The 23,444-nt window shown below is 40.2% G+C and overlaps 1 protein-coding gene across 3 annotated transcripts in view; it reads left to right on the top strand.

Moving 5' to 3' along the window:
• CPM (carboxypeptidase M) overlaps positions 1 to 23,444 on the top strand; it is a 28,517-nt gene that overhangs the window by 2,961 nt on the left and 2,112 nt on the right. For 2 of the 3 annotated variants that reach the window (XM_088164936.1, XM_088164937.1), the window contains 4 exons: positions 20,007 to 20,179; positions 21,512 to 21,696; positions 21,945 to 22,115; positions 22,939 to 23,091. In XM_088164936.1, coding sequence (XP_088021062.1) covers positions 20,007 to 20,179; positions 21,512 to 21,696; positions 21,945 to 22,115; positions 22,939 to 23,091 — 682 coding nt within the window. Of the gene's footprint in view, positions 1 to 12,278; positions 12,377 to 20,006; positions 20,180 to 21,511; positions 21,697 to 21,944; positions 22,116 to 22,938; positions 23,092 to 23,444 lie in introns of all 3 variants that reach the window. The other variant, XM_014879805.2, reaches the window with a different exon arrangement.

The raw sequence follows: 23,444 nt of genomic DNA, 5'->3' as shown, positions 1-23,444 counted from the left end.
TGAGTTTGCTGTCAAGAAATTCCTTCAGCTTATCAGGGGCCCTCTGAATGGCAGCCCTGGCCCTGATGAAGGTATTTAACAGCATCAGCCCCAGTACTGACCCTTGAGGAATGTTGCTAATGATTTGCTGCCTCTTGAATCACCAATTATTCAGTCCAGTCAGCTTCTGACCTTACTGTAGACTCTTCCTCTAATCCATATGTTCCCAGCTTGTTTATGAAGACACCATTACATTGACTGGACACTGGAACAGGCTGCTCAGGGAGCATCCTTGGAGATATTCAAAAGCTGTCTGAACACAGCCCTGGGCAGCTGGCTGTATGTGGCCCTGCTTAAGGAGAGAAATTAGACCAGGTGACCTCCAGAGGTCCCATGCAATTCCTGGATCTGTGGTTCTGTTGAAAGCCTTGCTAAAGAAATAGGGTGCTTTGCTTCATCTCACTAAGCTATTGCTGCATAAAACTCAAACAGTCAAGTGTGATTTGTCATGGATAAATTTGAGGTGAGATTTACATAGTGTGTTTATTTGATGCATGTAGACTGTAATAGTGATGTACACAGCAGAACCTGTACCAAGATCCTCAGTGTAAAACAAGGGAAAACGCTCAATTTGTTTTGTGGTGGTTTACATCACCATGTAGAAATTCCCTCCTGCCAGATTGCTAGGAGCACTTCTGCCAAATTACTGGGCACAATGTGTTCTAGACTGGCAATGGCCTGTTCAGTCTCCAGATCTGATATGGAAGCTATGATATTTAATTATGTATCTCATCTGCTAAGCTATTATCCTTAAACGAGGGGAGAAAGGAGCTTAAAATATGTAGCTCATTGGCTGACAAAACTGAGTGTTACCTTTTGGTCTAATTTAGTAGATATCCTCACATCCCTCAAGATTTGTAGGTGATTTGTCTGTGAGAAACCTGATACAGTCTTAGCAGCAGTTAGGTAGAGATGTGTGATGGCCCAGAAAATACCTTAATTCTTTTATATTGTTTCAGCTCTGTTGTTGAATAAAGTTATAAAAGCTTTTTGTCAGGAGTTCAGTTTTCTAATATGTCCAATATCCAACCTCAGTGTGTGCACTCTGTAATAATAGAGGAATCTGCAGAGCTGCATCAGTCTGGGATGGGAGAATGGGACCTGGTGTAATCATATTAACCCATCCTGCCTACTGCCACCCCAGTGAAAAACAGACTGACTCTTCAGCAAGCAAATCTTAGAGTGCATTACCAAAGACAAAATAGTCAATGTATGTGTGTGCTCTATGGTTTTTCATTGTTCAAGATGCAGTGCTGCTGTTATTCTTTGAAAAGAAAATGAAGGTGGTGGGAAGCCAACTTAAGGATTCTAACAGACCTGATGACCTCTTTAGGATAAAAACAAACAGGTATTGGAAGAGCAGAGTAACTTTTGTAGTAGATACACACTCTAAAAAGTTTTTTCAGATACACTCTGGATTGAGATAAAGTGATAGCATGCTAATTACAGCGTGGTTTAGATCTAGATTTTTATGGAGGCCAGTCTGCATTTTTGGAATTCCAGTCAACTTGGGGCAGTTGTAAACATCCTCAGGCCAGATTCTGCTCACTGAGGGAAAGGTTGTGTATGGTTAAAGTATCCCCTGTCTTTACCTAATGAAGCTTCAAAGTTGACTTTATGTATTAATATCCCTTTGCCAGATTTTATCACTGGAGAGACAAAAAGTAAAACAAGCTGACCAGACTTTATTCTGGTTCCACTAGAAATTCTCAGAAATACCTTGCCAAAGAGCTGTCCTGAAAGCTTCTTTGGTTTATGTGGCTTAGTCATCCAATTCTGATGCTTAGTGAACACCAATATCCAGTTGCTCTCTCTGTTGTCCTTGGACGGACACAATTCTATTAATCTTAAACACTTTGCTAACTTTGGGGGAAATTTTTTTGTTTTGTTTTGAAGTAGTGCGCCTTGCTTATTATCATTTTGCTATCCCTGCTCTGTAAACCACAGTGGCTGAAATGTGCAGGGGGTGTGTGTATGTTTGCAGTGGGGTTTATAGTTCGTGGCTGCGTGCATGGATTGTGCTGTGGACTATGGGGAAGGAGCAGGCCAGGTTTCCCAGTGACTAGGTGCCTGCTGGAGCACATTATGTCTCCTTCCTGCCTGCATTCGTGTCTTCCTCCTTGGAAAACAGGAGGGAATGAGCATGCCCGGGTTTCCATCTGATAAGCAGCTGTGACTTCAGCAAAAGGGTGTGCTAGGGATTAGGACTCAGGTGTATTGTATGCAACATGTGCCTGGTAATACAGACAATAGAAAACATAGGCAATTAACCTAGGTGGTTAATCCATCATTCCTCATCAACATCAGTGGAATGTGTGTCCAAGGTGTGCCAGAGGTCAACTTAAATACAGTGTGATTGATGCCTTTAGGCACTTATGGGCGGTAATTGAACAGGGGAGTACTGATTTAAGGTTCACTGCACTTCAGTGAAAATACTCAATAACAAAAGGCCAGGAAATGTACTTGTCTCATGTACACATTAATAGTCTGTATATGTAGCTGGGGGAAAATAGGAACTCATTTTAAGTTATTTATTGTGACATAGTATGGAAGGAGCCTGAGTTACTACCATCAATAGTAAAGTGCATTGGAAATTTTATTGAATTTACATTACAGACTTTTTTATATTCTGGATGATTTTACTTTGTTTAAAGTACTAGAAAACAAATTTTACTGCTGGAGAAAACAAAGCTGAAATAAATTATCCATAAAATGTTTGTATTCTCCTGGAATTATTATCCGGTTGGCTCTGGGGTTCTGGCACTGCACAAAAGTAGAATGAGAAGGTTGTTTACAGCCCACTGTACTTCCAGCTAAGTTTCTTCGTGTTACCCATTGTTAAATGCTAGTACCAGTGTTTTTAAAAGAAGGAAGAAAAATTAAAAGTAATAGAGAGAATTCTTTTTGTCTTAAAATGAACAAATTACCTAGACAAAAATCCATAGCAAATGTGTTGTCTTTAAGACTATATTGCAGCTATTTTTTCTGTGATTACGTTATGTGAGGTATACTTGTATAGAAGATTGTTACCTTAGGTTTGTTCCATTTGAATGCTGCAGATGACTTTCCTCCTGTCTCCAATCCCTGATAATGTCTCTTTCTCCCTTCCCTCCTCCTTATCCCTACCCCACAAACTTCCTTACAGGCTCGTCATGCAAATATGATGTGTGTAGATAATATAAGCTTGAGGTTTTTCAAAGTTTGTTTTTAGAAATAAGAACGAATGAGACATTTTCCACTCTGAGGTCCCCTACTAAAGTTGCTTGGCTCCAGTGCAGAGCTCCATGTAAAAATGGGCAGTCTAAAACTTACTGTGATAGTTAAATTCTTATCCATTCTTGCCCACTTCTGAAATTTTTTTCCTGTTATGTGTTCACTTGCTCTTTTTTATCTTTCCTCATAACCATCTTTGTTCTTGTCTTTGACAGTATGTGTGGCATATAAAGTATGTTAACAAGATTGTAAGAAGGTTTACATATTCATTTTATTATTGAAAAGGTGTTTAGGTTCGCAGATGGGCTTGATCTTTATAGCGTTGTAAACTCTATTTACAGTACATTATGTGAGTCACTGTGATAGGAAGGAGAAATGAAACAGAGAAGGGATACTGGCTCCTTCATGTTTTATCTAGTGAAAGCTAAACGAAGACTTTAAAAACAAGTATTAGATTGTATTCTTAAGTCTTCAGCTCCCAACTGAGCTTTGCTCTAAATCATGTGTTTAAATAGAAGTCACCATTACTATATTAGCTCTAAATTCTAAGTCTATTTGCCCTAACTGAAGCTAAAAATTCTTTAAATGCTGAAATATATTCATATATTATTTGTCTGCACCCTCTAGCATTTGGCTCCTGTGATGCAACACAAGTAGCTGGTGTGCAATCAGTCCTCCAATAGCCAAGTATTAAGATTTTATTTGATGATAACAAGATTTAACTTTGCTTTCCTGTCAGTATAACTATGCTTTCTGCTTGAATCGTTTATAAAAAGCATGTCATTTGGTCAGTGTTTGAAAGATTGATAAGCTTAGACATTAACTCTTGGAGCTGCAGTCACTGACTGAACATATTCCTGTTCTACTGCAGTAAAAGTAAAATGATTTGCTTAAGTCTTCTCTTCTTTACACTTGCTGTGAAATGGCCAATCACTTTTGTCCTGCCTTCTATGATTTCTCCTACTTAAATACACTTCTTGCTGAAAATTTTGTGGGAAAGTTTGTTTATTTGGTTTTTTTCCCGTGAAACATGCTGTATTAGAGATTCCTGTCCCAGCCTAAATAAATAAATCAAAAAGTGTGTGGGGAACCTATCCTAGCAATGTAGATCAAACATTTCTCATATGTAAACTGTTATCTTGTACGGAAATTTTAATGTTATAATTTCAAAATGGAACAATCTGATCTGTTTAGAAATAGTATACTGTTAATGTGAGTAGAATCAGCCTTGTGGGAAAAAATCTGTTCTCCTGCTTCCTCTGTATCTTTTGCTTTGTAGTTGTCTGGTTGCAGCATATATTTGTCAACCTTTTTTTTACAGCAAGAGAGGTCTTAAGGGTGGAGCCATCCTGTTTTCTATCAGCAAGATTTTGCAGCTTTCTGTGTTTGTTTAGAAATAGGCAGAATTGACTACTGGATATTGTAATTTGCACCAATGAAGTTAGCAATGCTCTGGAGCTCCTGTAACATAAAATCACCAATTACAGCTGGTGGATGCAGTATCCATATCCTTTCCTGGTGTTGAGGAAGTAAATATATAAGACATTTTATGTTTGGAGGTTTAGTTTGTTTTAAAACTAACTAAAATACAGAGCTCAAGATACTAGCAATGGTGCACAATGGATATAAATGAAGGGTTTTTTTCTCCCTTACTCCTTGTAGGATTCTGCATTTTGGAGCATTGTGCATGTATTTTTAGCTCTGTAAATGAAATGAGATCCTAATCACAAACTTACTTAAAGAAATAAAACGCTCATCTTGTGTCTCAGTTTTACCCAGATGGTCAATTTGTCTGCATTCTCCTTTTAGCTTGAGGAGAACTTAGTAACCCATCTCTCCTCTCCCACTTCAGACAATGAGACTTTTTAGTGGAAAAGTGTTTCTAGTAGCTTTCCACTCACTTCCCACGAAAGAAGAGCAGTGTGCCCTGCATCCCTCCTGCCCAGCCTTTCTGCCTAGGACCTCTGGCTGTAGATCCTTGAAGGAACCAGTCTTGCTTAATTTCAGGGCTACCTAATTAAACGTTTGCTGTGTGTAGCTATGGCGTGTTGTGTTCACATAAGTACATGGAGACCTACTTATAATACATTAATTAATTGTTTGCAAGACTTCTTACAACAAAGCATTTGTTCCTTAGACAGTTGTTCTGTACATGCTTCTGTGTAGAAGAGAGATTGTTTTTAAGCTGGGATTTTTCTTTGAATGAAATCTGAATGTGCATGTGATTTCTAAACTTTCTGCAAGTTCTGCTTTTGGAACGTTTGATTAATTAGAAGATTAATTTTATGAAGTGGACATAGAAAAAAATGATGCATAGGACTGACTGTAGATCTCTTCCCCTCACAGCTGAGAGAATACCCTCCTTGTAAAACTGTTCACTCTAAGCTATGCAGTGGCTCAAATGTAAGAAAGAGGTTAGAGGATCTTTCTAAGCAGATGATTCTGCAGTTTGATATCTAGGACTTACTTGTTGTTATGGGAAAGGTCAGACCATGGCAGTCGGAGTTAATTAAATTACTGTAGCTGCTACGTAACATGCTGAGCTCACGGTGGATTTAGGACAGTGAGTTATATTTCCTGTTTGTCCCTAGCCAGTGTGTTCTACATCTATGGTCTTGCAGTTACCTGGGGCATTTCAATAGAGCTTGAGCACATCTAAAAAAGGAACACTTATCCTAAACCTAAAATAAGAGAATTCTGTTCTCAATAAGAAATGTAGTCCTATTGTCAGTTCAAAAGTTCAGTCTGATCCATAATTCCGTTTTTCAAAGAACATCTAGAGAAAATTGGATGAATGAGGTAGATGCCTTCCCTGGTATGCACATCAAGCAATCCGCAGCCAGGATGATTCTGATGAAGTATGTTTCCTGATTGTGGTGTGCCTAAAGTACAAAACTTGCTTTGATACACAATTGCATTGGGCTGATCTCAAAATCGCAAGAATAGACAAAGGGCTCCAGAACATGTTTGTTCAAGAAACTAAAGGCCAAATTACTCTACTTGTAGGTAGTAACACAGCCTCATTCTTAGGAGTTGCCTTGTGCTTTTGTTACCTTTCCTGAAAGCCAGTCGCTAATGTTTCTGCAGAGACATTTTGTTACCTGTTTTAGGAGAGAATCTGGACACAACTGGTCAGGCTGATGTAGCTTGTTAACTAAACCAGAAACAGATGATTGTGACAGAGACTGAATTATTTTTTAAAAGTTAATCTAGCCTCCATTTCTCCCCTTTTATTGAGTTAAAAAAAAAAAATAGGGGTGGGTATCTGTATCTGGATTTGTAGGAGTCTGCTTGTCAGTGTTGAGATGTGTATGGTTTTGAGCTTCCTATTCTTGGGATAAACGTAAAGTCTGAGATCTGACAAGGGTTTTTACAGGATAGGTGTAGCAAGCCTCTTGGTGAGGTACTTCAGTGAACTGAAATCCTCAAAGTGCACCAGTAACTTCTCAGCCATGTATGAACCACAACCTCTAGTGCACTCGCTCTGTTACCTTCAAGTGGCAGAAATAGTTCTGGTGTCCTCTGCCTCTGATAGTAAAAGCGTAGGCTAAACAAAACTGTTGCATCTGCATAAATTGCACTTTAAAACAAACCACCTCTCTCCCTTATGGCCAACTTGTGCTACAAGCAATCACTTTATTCATGATGACCCAACGGTACTGCTGTGAATGGGTAATATTTATTATGTATTTATTAAGTATTTATTATCATGTATACAATAGCTTTTCTGAAAATTACTAGATGCATACCAGTTTCACAGCTTTCCCAGAAAATAAAATCCAACTTTTTAGAACCAGGTTTAAAAACCTTTTTTTAATAGAAATAAGAGTTGGTGAAAAGGAAAAATAGTCTATTTGGTTTCTGGGTGTAAGTATGAAACCAGTCAGTGTAAATAGTAGAAAAAGCCTGCACAGGCTGTGTCTATAGTGTTCTCATCTTCTTAGTGAGTAATACTGAATAAAGTTAGTATATCTGAATTTAAAACCAGTATTCCCTTGGGGTTGTTTTTCTTTGGCTTTTACAAATTTATTTTTATTTCTTGGTTTTTGTTCAAATAACCTCTAAGGTACTGTTGTAGAGACTGTGCTCTGCATTGGCAATTTTTCATGGTTTTGTGTATAAAGAGTGTGTTCAACTTGATCACGAGAACTGGAAATGGTACAGTGATGACTCATGTACATAGGAAAGAAAGGGTTGCTGTTCTCATAAGATACAAGCCTTGTGAAAGTGTCCAAAGCAGCTATGGATGTCCCAATCAACCAAAGATTTGTAAACCTTTAGGAAGATAAGCAAGTATGTGAACCATTAATTGTTTTGACTCCCTTCCTTTTCCAAATGCTTTGGATACAAATAAACAGTATCTTGTTTTTTAGAGTCATTGTTTATTCCATCAGTTCTACTTATATAGTGCTGACTCTAATTTAGAGTGACTGGTATAATCTCTTGGAGTAGATAGGAACTGATTAAATAGTGGAAAAATGATACTTCTATTTATGTTTTGCCAAGAGAGCGAGCCTTATGTGTGTAATAAGGGATCCGTGGGAAGAGGCCAGAAGTATTAAGTTGAGCAGTGGCCCCCACACAGTGACTCAGTGGCAGTGATAGACCTGCAGCCTTTTGGCTTTTCTTCTGCTTACCTAAGCACCATGCTGAATGTTGCCAGATATGCCTGGTTGATGTATGTGATTGATGGTATTTCTTTATTCTTTAAAATACCTTGAAGACTTTCTTATATTTAAAGTGTCTTAGCTATTCTTGGCATATCAACTTTGTTCATTACTAATGCCAGTGCTACTACAGGCCAGGTCTTTAGATATTCCATTCTGTCTCAGTGGATCATAGTATACCTGAAGGTAGGGTAAATGCTCACAAAAGAATGTGATATACAGTTGTTCTTACAGATGTTTGTCTGATCTCAGCTTCAGGATGTAGCTTATTTTGGGGATGTTTTACTTAGTCTGGCTAGATTAAAATCACTTATTTGTACTGGTACTTCAAATTCTGTTAGAACCTGAATCAAGCCATGTGTGTTGTTGGGCAGTCCCCTTGCAGAAGAAAAGTTCAAAAATGGCTTTAGATTTTCCAGCTTCAGTTGGTAATGACAAATCAAACTCCCTCAGGGCAAGGGTGTTTTTGGTAATAGTTTAGCAAAAGGAATTACTCTTGAAGTCCTTTATTAGGTGTGGTAGTGTTTTGCTGTAAGACAGTGTTGCCTGGGGGGGCTCATCTGCCTGGAGAAGAGAATGCTAGGGGGGGGAATCTTATCACAAAATTCTAGTATTTGAAGAGTGGATGAAAGAGGATGGATTTTTTTTCTCTTTGCAAGGAGCTACATGTTAAAACAAGGGGCAATGGGTTCAAGTTGCACTATGAGAGGTTCCATCTCAATATAATAAAATTTTTTACAGTGAGAATCGTTCACTGGAACAACTTTCCCAGAAATGATGTAGAGTCCTCCTCACTGGAGGTTTTAAAGATGCAGTCAAACAAAGTGCTAAATAATCTTATCTAGGTTTCCTTTCCCATGTAGGCTTGGACCAGATGATCTCTTGAGGTTCCTTCTAACCTGGGCTGTTCAATGAGTCTGAGATTGGTTCTATGATTCAATTGCTCTGGGACCTTGCATTCTAATGAGAGTTAATCTCTCTTCCCCTCTTCTCTGCATCTTTCTAGGTGGGGACTGCCTTATCACAGAAGAGCATTACTGCAGTTCCTACCCATGAAGCCAGTGTGTAACTCATGGCCAAACCAGCAGGACTGTAGTCAGTCTATTGCTTTTTCTTGGTCAAAGTGGTCCTCCCTGCAAACTCTTGAATCAGTACCCTAGCCTGACTAGTACTGACAGTAAATCTGAGCCATTCCCCAGTCATTTGACTTTATTTCCTAGCCATAACTTTCTTTGAAATGGCAAGTTTTTCATAAATGCAGCTGTAAAGAACAAAGTGAAGAAAAGAAGAACTCAAATTCAGAACAAAAGCAGGGAGCACAATCTAGACTCCCAATATCTACAGATTGATTTTGTTTCTTTCTCACTAGATCTGGAGATCAGTTTCAGTTCTTCATTTTAATTACCGTTTTTTGTACGTCTGTTTAGGATACTGACACTACGTCACGAACTATTGGCAGTGCTAGAAAACTTTTTAAAAAGTTAAAAATGCTTCTCATTCTACTAGTGTGGTCTGGCTCTGCTCCAGTGCAAGTCTTGTTACTTGTCCTGAGACACACACTTAAAACCACACGTTTGTCTTCATCACTTGAAATGTAGTTCACTAATTAGTTGACGTCAGTTTTGGTTTGGCAATTTGGCAGTGAGAAATGGCTTTTCAAAGCATGAGGGGAAGTTTAGCTGTTCCCTTCAGGTACCAAACCAGTTATCTAGGCTTTGCTGATTAAAGGAAGCCATCCATATCCTGAATCTTTTTATATGCAGTTAATTACAGCCGCATGGAAAGAAATCTTACATCATCCCTCATAGATACACTATCCAGTACTGCAGGCAGAGCAGACTCGGGAATGTATTTTAATTGTTAATGGAAGGGTTAGTACTTCTTACAAGCTGGAAATGCCAGGAAATAATTGGTATCTCAGTTCATGGGAGTGTTTATCGTGTAGATGGCCCTCATACAAACTCTAAACATTCTGAACACTAATGCAGGAAAGACCAATGTGCATCAGTATTTAATGTTAGTCTATACTTAGCTCTTCCTTATGCTTCCCATGAGTGCAATTCACACTGAGAGCAGCAGGAATAAATACTGCTGATGGCAAGACGCTGGAAGTATTATTTTACAATTTAAAATCAAAATACACTATTATTTGTAGAAATGATGGGGACATCTCGAGCACTTTAGCTCTACTTGGACTCTTTGCTTCGGTAGTATATGGTGAGCTGCATGTTTTAGGCTTGCAGTAGCCACCTTCATGTTTGGGCTGTGGTGGAAGGGCTGCAGTTGTTGCTGTAAGCAAGTGTGTGCCTCTAGGTGCAGAAGTCCACATGGCAACTGACACCAAGGAGGGATGTCTGAACTTGCCTTCCAGTAGAGGGAAGGAGAGCTGGGAAGCAGGGCTTAGAGGGATGAAGAATCATAGGAGCATTCTGTAAGGACTTCCTTGCTAATTCATTGGAAGTTGCCCTAGGATACAACTAGAGAGAGAATGACACATTGCAGGGTTGGAAATTAAGTTGGTTGTTGTCCACACTTGATTATTATGAATGACAGTTTTTTCCCTACTACGATTGTTTTCAATTCCAAACATATGCTACCGCAGCAAGACTTGTCATCTGTTTTCACAGAGATGTAGGATGGTTGAGATTAGAGGGCATCTGTGGAGGTTTTGGAGGGGAGAAGGGTGAGATGATTTGTGTGTTCTTTCTTTCCTTTTTGAAGAAGAATGTGATTAAAAGCTAGCATCTTTGGGTTCTCCACTCTGCAATTTGTTTAGGCTTACAGAAATGAAGCTTTTTCTGTTTTTATGAAACAGTGGCTCTACATACAACAAAGCCACATAACTAGCTTTCTTACCAAATCAGGTGCCACAAAATTATTTTAAAAGTATGGGTTGCTTGCTCACATTGTCCTTTAATAAAAGAATCAGTAGCATCATCTCACAGCTTTGTGCTGTGAGCATGGTTACGGGGATGGAACACCAAAGTCTTCAAGAGCAACTGTAAAACCAGGGGATACTGAGATCACTCTTTGTTGAATCTGTCAGCTCGCAGCACTGTCTTTCTGCTTCTTGATCCTAAGCCTAGGACTCTGATTCTGTTAACTTATAACTTAGTTTGGCTACCACTGTCTTCAGTTTTACCTCTCTTACAACTGTTTCAGTGCATCTTGCAGTGTTGCTTCAGTCCTCTTCAGGTTTTTCTTCCATTCCCAAAGTCATGACCCTTGTGGTGTAGCTGCTGAGAGTCACATAGCTAGAAAAGAAAACAAAAATGCTGTGGCATCTGCGTGACTACAGGGGTCATGCCTTCTGAATGGGAAGTTGATATGCTCCAGAGTTTGTTTACTGCAGATTTGATGGCCCACAAAGATTTAGAAAATAAGGCTTTTTATAGTACTGCATCTTTCCTGCAAGTAGCAGTGATGGCTGGGCTCCTCTCAGACAGGTCGTGGGTGCCAGCAGGCCCTGTGTGGAGCTGGGGCAGCTAGCACACGTGTGAGGTCTGGGCATCAGCAATCTATAGCCTGTCACTGCTACTGTCAAGGAGCTGGTCCAGTTTCATTGCTGCCATCTGCTGAAACTTGAGTTTTCTACCTCACTGAGCACATTAGTGGGAAGCACAAATTTGCAGATGAGATCTGAAATGCCACAGTATCGCTAAAAATAATAACGATAAATGCCTTCCCCTCTCCCTCTCCCCCCCCCGCTTAAATGTGGACTTAGATATTGTATGTATGTTTATTTTATTACTTAAAGTTCAGCTTCTTGTGCAGCTTTAGTGGTCCTAACTAATACTCTTTCTCTCGCTATTAATTCTTTCCCTGCTGGTATATTTGAAAGAAGTCTGATACTGCTCTTTCTGGTACCTCCTGTTTTCTGAGCAGTAATGCATGAATGTGTTTAGCTCTTTTGTGTTGTCTTTAGTACCAAATCAGTTGTTCTTTCTTTGTGATAATGAAAACTTCTGTATATATTTCAGAAAAGCCTTATGATTTAAAATTTGGAGGGGAGGGGGAGAAGAGTGGTCTTATTTGCTAAATTTAATTTGAAAAGTGTTTATTACAAAAAAAAAAAAAAAAAGAGCCACCTTTTCTAGTCCTGGTTAAATGCTTTAGAAATTGCAAGCTTTATTACATACTTGAGCAGAAGGCAAAGCATATTTAACTAATATGGCAAATATTCATAGAATAAAATAACTCCACAGTCTACTTTGCTATGTTATATAGAGGACTGAGTGGGCACCAATGCAATATGAGAATTTGTACAATGGTCTTAATGACCAACTCTTTATTCTTCTAAGGCTTGTATGATTTTGCACTTGTTTTAAAAAATGTTTTTTTCCCCTTCCCCTCTTAAAGGTAGAGACCTGTGGGTTCTTGTTCTGGGAAGGTTTCCAACCCAACATAAGATTGGCATTCCAGAGTTCAAGTATGTTGCTAATATGCATGGGGATGAGGTACGTTTCAATTTTTGCAATGTCATTTATACCAAATACACTTACCAGAGCTTTACAGTGAGCTTCTCTCAGGCATGTGCTTCTTATTATTGAGGTATATCATAACTCAAGGAAGACAAAATATGTGTGCATTTATTGAGGAATTTTCAGAATAAAGTTCACTTGTTTTGGTGGGAGGGCCTTAGGAGACCTTACATCATGGTGAAAAGTCCTGCAGCCCTACACTCAAGACGTCTCTTAAGTAGAGAGCTTTGTCTTCTCCAAGTGAGTAAACCCAGAGGCTTTAAGTTTCCTGGCAATGAGTCAGATGCAGTAGTTTGGTTGTACATTGTTATTGCCTAGGTGTGGTTACTGTGCTGAAAAGAGAGAGAAAGGACAGCAGCACACGTGGACTTCTTTGGGGAAAAAAGGCCAACTTTATTGTATGGACAGCCTGTATTTAAAGTGTGTTACATGCAGCTAGGACAGGACAGTAGCTCATTGGACAATTGGGAAAAACATCCTTGGGACAGTACCTCAGGATGTATCCCACGGGAAAGACACCAGGTGTTAATCTTTATTATGAATTCCACTCTGTTTTTCACCATATTATCACCCTGGGAGACTTCCTCCCTAACTGAAGCTGTAGTCAGCTTGTCAGCCTGGGAATGGACCTGAGAGTCAGGAGAAATCCAGGCCTGAAAAGAATTTCCAAGCTGTCTAAATACCCTAGCTCTCTAAATGCATGTGTCCACACCTAGGCGTGAAATAGAACTCTTCAATTACATCCTAAGATTAAATAATAATTGCTGTGAAGCATCAAATTATCTATTGTAGGAAGAAAATTTATGTTGGGAACCTTAAGCTAGGAACAGCTAGATTAAACCTGAACTAGGTGTAACTAGGAACACCTGACATAACATAGAGTACAAAAGAAAAAGCAATGCCAGAACAATAAACTTGCTGTGGGAAGAGCGCTCACTTCTTAATGATCAGGGAGAGATGATGATTATGAGCCTACCTGGTGCAGTGCTTGAATCTGAATCAGAAAGAATCAAAGCTTCATTTTTTTCTATAGTACTTTTTGCTTTATATTTCTTTTATTCTTTAGCTTTACCTGATTATATGAGTCATCTTCAGGATAAGTTTAAACTGTGCAATATGTTTTATGCAGTGTTTCATGTGAAGGTTAAATAATTTAACAGGAGTAGCAAGATATATATGTGTATATATATGTGCTAGACTGAGTTCCCCAAACTAAGAAAGATAGATGTAGTGGAAAGTGTGTCCTGTGCAGAGGGTAATGTGTCACGACTTATTGCTGTTGACAATACTGTGTGTGAGCGCTTGCACGCCTACAGGCACTTGTGACATTATGTGCCAAGAGTTTTGCCCAAGTTAGACTAGTTTCACCTTGTTCCACACTGGCCTTGCTCAAAGTGCTGCTGGGAGTTTGACTGCTTGGGAATTGAGCTCTGTGTGGGAGGAAGCTGATTCATGGTGTCAGTTGGGTACATTTGTTACTGGGTGCCCAAGATAGGGCTCCTGGAGCCTGGCGTGTGTCACCAAGGCACCTGGGAGCCCAGGCTCCACACTGCAATCCCTGCAGGCTGCTGAAGGGGATTGCAAACCTGTGACTGTAAATCGCCCAGCTTTGATGGGGATGAGGTGGAGGGCAGGATATGATCTCATCCAGAATGGGCTGGATTGCAAATCCAATATTGCTGGGCTGCAAAAGGCCACACATACTGAAGTGTCCACAGGGAAGCACCCCTGTCATTATCACTGCCCAGCTGGATATGCAAAAGGAGCTTTGACCATAGAAACACACGCTGTTTGCACATCCACAGGGCTGGGAGTTGATGGGCACTGGCAGCTCGGATCACTGCCTAGGATCTGAGTTTTTTATTAATTTCATGAGGAAATGAGGCAGGGTTTTCTTTTAAAGTCAGACGCAGTGCCAGACAGTCTGAGCAGGGTTGATCCTTGAGCTGCCTAGCTAAGGTGTCCTACATTCCAGTTGTTTGTCAGACCAAGCTCACACCTAGGGAGCACTCCAGAAATAGAGCTATTCTTCCTTTTCAGGCCCTCAGGATGATTTTTGCTGTATGGGTTTTTTTGGTACATACAGGTAACACACAGTTGGTGTTTGGGGTCTTTTTCTTTCATAAATGTATTTCAGATGGCAGGAAATTAATTCCTCATATAGAGAAGTGTTGGAGAACTAGAATATTTTTTTCCCATAATCTGAGAGTCTGCTGGACTAGTCACTGGGGATAGAGTCAACTACAGTATATTAAGCAGATAAGTTTTGCACAAATTATACAACAAGCTTTAACTTGTGTGTGAGAGTCTTTCGTAAATTGAAACTGTGGGATTATGGCTTCATTGATCCAGTCAGGTCTTTTGTTCTTCAGTGATGTTTTCCACAAAAGATATAAAATGAGAAGTTCTGTTCTCAGGTGTTGTTTGGTGATGCTGCCCTTCTTACCTGTTATGATCATGCATAAGACACTGAGCTTTGACTCAGCTGGCCCACTGCTCCAGAAACATAGACCTGAATTGCATGTGTGTGGGCTATTCACACATGCTGCTGGAAGAAAATCTAGGTTATTTGGAAAGCTGCCCAATAAGGAAGTTCTAATAAAGTAATGTGAGTACACAGTATCAGGAGAGGAGTAATTTTTTTTCAGAACTGAGGAGATTTATTTTTTTAAGTAGGTTAATTCTTCTTGATGCTCTAAGACATAACCAGCCAAGATTTAAGACTTTCATTTGTGTTCACTGTTGCCAGATAGAGTGAACTTTTGCCCCAGATCCACTGAGAGGCAACAAAAGACTTCTCCCACTCTTTGTGTTGGCTGTATGAAACTGGACACCATTTTTAGCAGTACTTTTTGTTTAACCTGAGCAAAATTAAAATGGATTTAAGCTAACTTTAATCAAGATGGCAGTAATTGACTGCACAAAATGCATAAGCCTGTGAAATGTTAATAAAGTCTGTAGGAGGAAGGTGAGGGAGAGGTTGCCTGATCTTCTGGGACAACTTCCATTCTGAATTAGCAGCCTCTCTTGTCCCAGCCTTGTACTCTTACTTGAAAGATCTTCCCTTTTTAGGTCACACATTCCTCCCTGGAGAACTCCTCCTGCTTAACATCGACCAAACCCCTAAATACTCCTAGGTCATAAATGGAACAGAACTATCACCTTTGAACCCTCTGTGCCAGTGACTGAAATCTATACAACTGAATAAATAGGATCTAATTGGAAGACTTCCTAAACTGTGTATATCAATGCAGGGAAGCCAGGAAAAGCACATCTGAACAAACTGTAAACTTCCTGTGTGTTTCTGCTTTCCCCCTTTAATGTATTGAGTATATGGCTTTAACTTTCCACAGCTGTAGAAAGAAACTGGACCATCACAAGATAAACTTTTTCTCAGGATGGCAGTGCTGATATCAGTCCTTTTCTCCTAAAGTGTCCACTTCTGATTGCTTTATTTTCTCAGTATATAAAATAACAATGCAAATAATATTAAATAATACAATAGCTTATTTTAATAAACAATAATTTATTTATAATAGTATAAATAAAACACTAATATAAATAATAATATAGTAGTATAAAATATTATTTTAAATAGTACTATTTTTCCTCTTTCATTATGTGAAACAGCCTGTTACTGATAGGTCTGAACTATCCTGTGTGAAAGGATCTGTTTATCTGCTGCCTTATCTTGTGAAATAAGTTAAAGCAACTCTACCCAATTTTCCATGTCGTCATAGTCATATCCACAGTAGGGTTTCCTGAAATATTAGGGCTTAGGTCAGTAAGGACTGAAGTGGATTTTTTTGTGATCAATATAATGGGGTCTTTAAAAAACACCAAACAATAACCTAATGAGTCTTATGTAGAATTTCTTACTCTTATTCCTAAATGATTATTGGAAGCTGCATTTATACTGTCAAAATACCACTGTGGAAAAAGGGCTGCTTTTTTATCAGCCAGTTGCACAAAAAGAATGATGCATATGCTACACAACTTGCTATAAGGAATTGTAAGCTCATATTCCCGTGTCCTCAGTCCTGTGTGATATATTATTGAAGTGATATGCAGGGAAACAGTATTTGCTCTAGGAAAAAAATCCCTATTCATAAAAGATATTGCATAGTGAGCTATTTTCCACCTAGCTTCAGTATTAGCTGATATAATGTGAAAAAACTTAGAAACACCAGGGATTTCAAAATTCAAAACAATCAAATCTCAATGCTAACAACAGACTTTGAAAAAAGCTGAATGTTGCTAAGGTCTATTTCAGAACAATTTAACGCTGCCTTGCTGCAGTTAATTTTTCTTTATCTTTGTTCACACTCTTCTGAGTGGGAAAAGAAAAAGCTCTCCATCTCTCAGCCAGGTCAGTGGAGTTTGTCCAGGTGGTAACAGCTTGCACCAGTTCCTAGTTCAAAAGCGGGCTTTATGTTGCTGTTTCCTTCAGTGTCTAACCAGAGAACTGCACTGCCCTGTCATACACGTGGTATTTCTCACATGCCCACAGCCATTGCTGCTGTAGAGATAAAGGGATGTGTGGATGTGTGCCAAACTATTTGCATAAACAGCCACTCCAACACTGCCGTGTTTTAGCCAAGAAGGACAACCCCAGTGGGGTGTGTCCTAGCGGTGTGTACGAGTGTTAAAAATAACATCTTGCAAGTGTGGCATTTCAGTGGGAAAGCGGGATAGCCTGCTGGTTTCTCTGCTCGTGCTGTCTTCCGTAGGTGGGGCTGTGCCTGGTGTGCTGAGCCTGGCCTGCGGAGCAGCCAGGGCTGGAGCAAGGAGATGGGCAACACCGTGTAACCCTGGAACAGGTCCTACCTGACGGTTTGGATCTTGCTTTCAACATCGTTCAGCTCTAAAACCAGGCTATGTTTAAGGAAAGAATTTTAATAATAAAAATGGGCAGAGTCCATCCACCCATAGTCCCCTGGTATTATTAGGTCTCTCTCATGTGGTGACAGTGCTGTTCTAAACCAGGGCTGATGTTCTAAAATGTTACAGTGCAGGTGCAATTGGAGCTAACCTGAATCTCCCAACTGGCTGCTGCTCGGGCGTCTTGAGTAATCCCTGTGGTAGCTGAGCAGGGTGCTGACACAGCCCTGCCAGCAGGCAGTCAGGAACTTTAAAGGATTTGTGTTAGAAGCAGCAGTCGCACCCTTTTCTACAGTGTTGATCCATGTCCTGACACGCACGCTTCTTCATTCAAGGCTTCCCCTGAGGATCACTGAAAGCCTTTCCTGCTGACTTTCTCCCTTTGGGGCACAGGAGGAAGCTGACATCTGAAAGTGCATAGAGAAACTTAATGTCTAATTGTATCCCTAGAGCTGGGAGAAAGGGATTTCCTTTGCTTTTCTGTCGCCCTTGGTGCGAAATACAGTAGCACAATTCATTTTGGCATCTCCCTTGGTACTGCAGTCAAAACTAAATGTTCATGTCCTCTCAAAGCCCCAAAACACATACATGCTGTCCCCTGCTCTTCTCTCTATCTTCATATTAAACCTGAGGCAGGTAAAAGTGTGTGTCCTTGACTTTACTGTCAGCAACCTACCTTCAGTCTGTCTCGATCCTTTATTTGAAACTCTAAAATAAAACTAAGTGACTCATAACTCTTATCCACAGACACACCTGACCTCTATAGTAGCAGGGTAAAGCTTGACTGCACAGCAGATGCTTTCCAAGGGCTTGGTCAAAACTTGACCTTGAACTTGAACTTTCCCAGAAACAAAAACTTTCCCTCAGATACTTGCAGATGTGTTTTCCCAGGCACTGCAGCGTGCTCTGGACCAAAACAAACCACCCCTGTTATCACACCAAAACAGTGGTGAAAAGTATCTTCTTCCCTCACTATGCAATTGCCCAAGCACCAACACTCTTAAGATAATCTGACTCACCTAATGTCCTGAGTACAACAGCAGCTATACCAGGAATCCTGTAAAATACTGTATGTGTAAGTAAGCCTGAGATTAACTTTTATGTGCAAACAATGTCATCTGTGAGAATCTGGTCATCTTTCATTCTTTGTAAACATTGCTCTTTTCTACCACATGGTTTTGTTATTTTTCTTTTCTCCCCTTTCTGCTCCTGCTTCTCTACCCTTTCTTTTTGGAATTTCTTTTGGTCAGGCACTGAAGAGAAGTACAGTAGGAGAAGAGCACTTTCCCAGTTTCTCCAGACAGCAGTCCAGTCTTGTCTGTAGTTTAGCTGTCTCTGTGGTAGAGCTATTCTTGCTGATTCTGGTGACTTCATCTCTCATGCCCAGAGCTATGATTTGGCTGATTCCTCTCCTCTCCTCTCCTCTCCTCTCCTCTCCTCTCCTCTCCTCTCCTCTCCTCTCCTCTCCTCTCCTCTCCTCTCCTCTCCTCTCCTCTCCTCTCCTCTCCTCTCCTCTCCTCTCCTCCTCCATCCTTATATGCTTCCTAAGATGTCTATCACCCTTTTCAAGAGCTGCCTGTAAAAGACAGGTTCTGTTGCATCCCTTCTTAAATTTCAGAGAGTATATTTATCAAACCTGCAGAGCAGTCTGTTTTCACATACTCAAGTGCTGGTTTAGATCATGTTGTGATATACCAGGCTTTGTTCTTGGAGATAAAATATAGATAAGTTATCTTTAGAATTCATCTGCTTGCAAGTCTTAGTGTGTTCCCTTTCCAGACAGGGCTTAGGAAACCTAAAACACCCTTGAGGCAGGGTCACAGTGCTGTGGAAAGTGCCCCTGGAAAATATGGCCCACTGAACACTAGCAGTGGTTTCTGGGGTAGAATATAGGATTGTCCTTAACTCTAGATCTGGTACTTGACACTATACTAAAAACTGATAGACTAAAGGGAGAGCTTTCATGCATGACTTACACAAACTTATATGAACAAAAAGACGTGTTCAGCTTTTTCTCTGCCACTGCCCCTCCTTGATCTAAAATCTCTATCCAAATGTCTTTCCACGTCTTTTTCTAAGGATATATTTGGTTTCCCCAATGCACATGTTCGTGACATTAAAATAAAGCAATGTAGCAGAAGTATCTATGTGGCCTCTTTGATCTTGTATCGGCTTCCTGTAATAGAGGATCAGCAAGAAAAAATCCTGCTCTGTGGCATCCTGGAAAAATGTGGCAGACTTGTCTTCCCTTTCTGCTGAAAAACCACTTCCAAGTGGTGCTGCACAGCACTGGTGCTCATGTGCAGGGTCACTCTGGCACCAGCACAGAGCTGGGACCCTGCAGTGGGACTGAGAAAACACTTGGGTGTTCCCAAGCCCACATGATGTTTATAAGGCAGCTCTAGTTTTTGTTATAGCTGTTCCTTATCCATGCAAGATTTAAGCAGTGCATCTGATACAGTCAGTTTCCCCATCATACAAAAAGGTCTGGTTGATCTAGGTTTAAAACCCTTGTGAAAACCCTTCAGTGATTCCTTTAACCTATTCAATTGCTTTAAATCTATTTAGGGGAGAGCATAAAACAAAATCGTGTTGATCAGTGTGCTCTCATATGCCTTGTATGTCTGTGTAGTCCATAAGAAAAATCTGAAGTTCAAGGTGGTGGATCTTTATCTATTTTCTTCTTCTTCCATATCAGACTTAAAATCTGTGCTTCTTTACACAGACTGTTGGGAGAGAAATCCTGCTCCATTTGATAGATTTCCTGGTGACCAGCTATGGACGTGATCCAGTTATTACCCGGTTACTCAATAATACCCGGATTCATATCATGCCAACGATGAATCCCGATGGATTTGAAGCTACAAAAGTGCCTGATTGTTATTACACACGAGGAAGGTAAGAGTGGCTTAGGAGGGTGGGAGAGGTAAAATAAATGGGTGGGGAGTAATCGCAGCTAGGCAGAAGACTGAATCATGCTTGGTGGAGAGCAGAGTCCACAGGATGTGCTAGGGCTAATTTTTGCCTGTGCTCTTCTGAAGACACGTTGTTATGGCATAGAGCTTCTGGAAGACTGAGTCATATTGGTGTTTATATATGGTGTGGCCAGAAAAAATTGGTCAGAATGGCATAATGAATTCACCTTTTAGGCAGGAGACCCAGATTGTGAATACAAGCACAATTCCCTATTTTGTAGCACCTTTATAGTGCCATGAGAAAAGAAGGAAAATTCCACCCACAGGGATCTATTTCAATTGCAGAATTCTGTAACCCTTCTTAATGAGAAAAGGTGTGTCTAAGCTCCTTGAATGGACTTTAGCAATGTGTTTAAAAATAATGTTGAATGTGGATTTAATAAGAAGGAGGAGTTACACAAGCAGAACTGGTTATAATAGGTTCTGTGCTAATAGTGATGGTAGGAAAAAAAAAACCTACACAGAAGAAAATATAACCTGGCATTGCATGCCGTGCTACTTCTGAATTCTTTATTGTGACTATTGCAGAGACCAAAAAGGGGATGAAAAGCTTAACAAGCGAGAACAGGGAAAGTGACAGTGAGAGAATGGGAAGAAACGCCCAAAGGACAAATTTGGAACGTGCAGAAAAGCAAACCCATGAGCTAGAACTTCTCTTGGATCACTGGCCTTGGCAACATCAGAAGCAAGTGAAAAGAAAGTTTAGGTTGTTTAGTTCTTTAGGTAACCAGTTTAGGTCATCCTTTTTATTGAGAAAAAATGTATTCCTCAACAAATAGATGGGACTTGTATGGAAGGGTGTATTTTTTATTCCTTCACTGTCAAATAGACAGAGTTTAACAGACTGAGTTCAAAAGTTAACACAGTCAAGGGCTGAATAACCTCTTTATTCCTGTACTGACCTGAGTGAAAAAGCAAGAGCATTTGAACAGAGGACGTTAAGGCTCAGGCAGAAGAAAATGCAAAGTCCTTCTGATCCGCCTCTGATTTTTCTAATTCACTTATGAATAGATGTACATTCTATGAGCATGTTAAAAATTCTGTTTCCACTCTAGAATTGTTTTATTGTGGCCTATGAAAATTCCAGTGCTGCCAGAAAGCAAACTGAAGTCCATCACCATAATACTTGAGAAATAAAAAATTATCATCTTGTCTGTTCCCCAAAGATACTAGCACACCAGAGATCTGAAGTACTGGGTGATACGGAAGTATCCACAGGCAAAACAGTAATGGGAATATCTTCTCTCCTTCTAAGGTACAACAAGAATGGAGAAGATCTGAACAGAAATTTTCCTGATGCCTTTGAAAATAACAGTGCCAGCATTCAGCCAGAGACTCGGGCAGTAATGGACTGGATAAAAAATGAAACGTTTGTTCTTTCAGCAAACTTGCATGGGGGTGCCCTGGTTGCCAGTTACACCTTTGATAATGGTAACCCAGGTAAGCTGGTGACAAACTGTTCTTCACAATTGACTGGGTTAAAGAACTTTGGCTGTACCAAAGCAAAATTTATAATGATTCCTGCAAAGTTCTTCTAGCTTTTGAGCTGGGATGGGCAAAATTTGATAAACCCCATCAAAATTTACAGTCTAATATGGGCATTTTGAAGATGTTTATCCTGCATGTAAGCTAACACTGAGTGTTTTACCAATAATGAGAGTTGCACAATGGTTATCTTCACTCTGCAGTTACTGGCTCTTTGAAAGGCTATAGCAAATCTCCAGATGATGATGTCTTTATTCACCTGGCAAAAACCTATTCTTCCAACCATGCCAGCATGTACAAAGGGACGGGGTGTGACAACAGGCAAACTTTCCCAGAAGGCATTACCAATGGGTACTCTTGGTACCAGCTGGAAGGTAAGAATTTCATTGATATTTCATTTAGCTGCTTCTGGTAAGATGTTTTTACTTTCTCCTGCTATCTCCAATGATGAAAGGGCAGTGATTTTAGTCAGAGTAGAGGGCTGATGAGGGGGGCAAGTCAAGTCATTCATGCAGATTCTGTGAGCAGGACCTGGGTGTTTTCAGACTCTTCCAGACAGCAATTACACAAGTGAATGAGGCAGTGGCTGCTGTTTGCCTGCTTCTGTGGCCTTCCTTAAGGCCTGCAGTAGCTGGATGCATTACACATATCAGCACACACTGCTTGGCATCAAGAGCTTCTCCTTTCAGAATCGAAACCAATCTTCTATTTATACATCATCCATTTCTTAATGTTTAATTACTGAAATAAATGTTTTCATTATTGTTTATGTGTAGCCAAATAGAATATGGGGCTTGTGCATTGTGTATGTTATTTTCATTGTCTTAATTCAAAGACTTAAAAGGGTCTTGGAATGGCTTTGGCAGTGGCAAATCCTGTGCCAGCCTATCTGTCCCTTTTTAGTTGGGAAAGCTTGAATGAATTAAGTCAAGGACCCACCCTTTCTCAGCCACAATCATCATCATTTCCAAAATGAAATGTGCTTTAGAAAACACACTCTATGAGTAACTAGAGTAAATAATTGAGTTGGTTTTTCACAGGAGGCAGTAAATACAAGTGTGGCATTGAGGAATAATTTATCTGAATTACTTTTCTTACAGGCATGATGCAAGTACCAACTCTTAACTCTCCTGTTTGTCTTTTAGTTTGACCTTAGTGTTTCTTTGCAGCTGAAAATCCTTTTATTTCACTTTTAAGGTGGAATGCAAGATTACAACTATGTCTGGGGACAGTGTTTTGAAATTACATTGGAGCTGTCATGCTGTAAATATCCTCCAGCAGACCAGCTGGAAAAGTTCTGGAGAGACAACAAAGTTGCTCTGATCGAATATATCAAACAAGTGCACCTAGGTGGGTATGCAAATGTGAGCAGAGTGAAAACTGAGCTTAGGGGGAACTCCTCAGCAGCCTGGGTCAATGTCACAGCTCACAGGGGAGAGGTCTGGTGTTAACTTGGGAGTTTCTGAACACGAAGTGCCACAAAGCCAGGGATGGGAAAGGCAGGAGAATTTACAATTGTGTCAGGTGAGGGGCGATGGGTGCTGCTACAGGTGTGCAAGGGGCTTAAAATGTGCTGGGGCAGGAGCAAGGGACAGGCCTTGGGGGCTGTCTGACCATGCACTCCCCCTCTCCCCTCATTTTCCTGAGCAGCCTTGGGACTATCATTTATTTCAGGGGTCTCTAAGTGTATATGTGCCTCAGCA

The sequence above is a fragment of the Sturnus vulgaris genome, chromosome 5, assembly GCF_052056855.1.
Source record: "Sturnus vulgaris isolate bStuVul1 chromosome 5, bStuVul1.hap1, whole genome shotgun sequence".
Taxonomy (NCBI): Eukaryota; Metazoa; Chordata; class Aves; order Passeriformes; family Sturnidae; genus Sturnus; species Sturnus vulgaris.
Note: the sequence above shows the minus strand (reverse complement) of the source record. Positions and strands in the feature narration are given on the sequence as shown.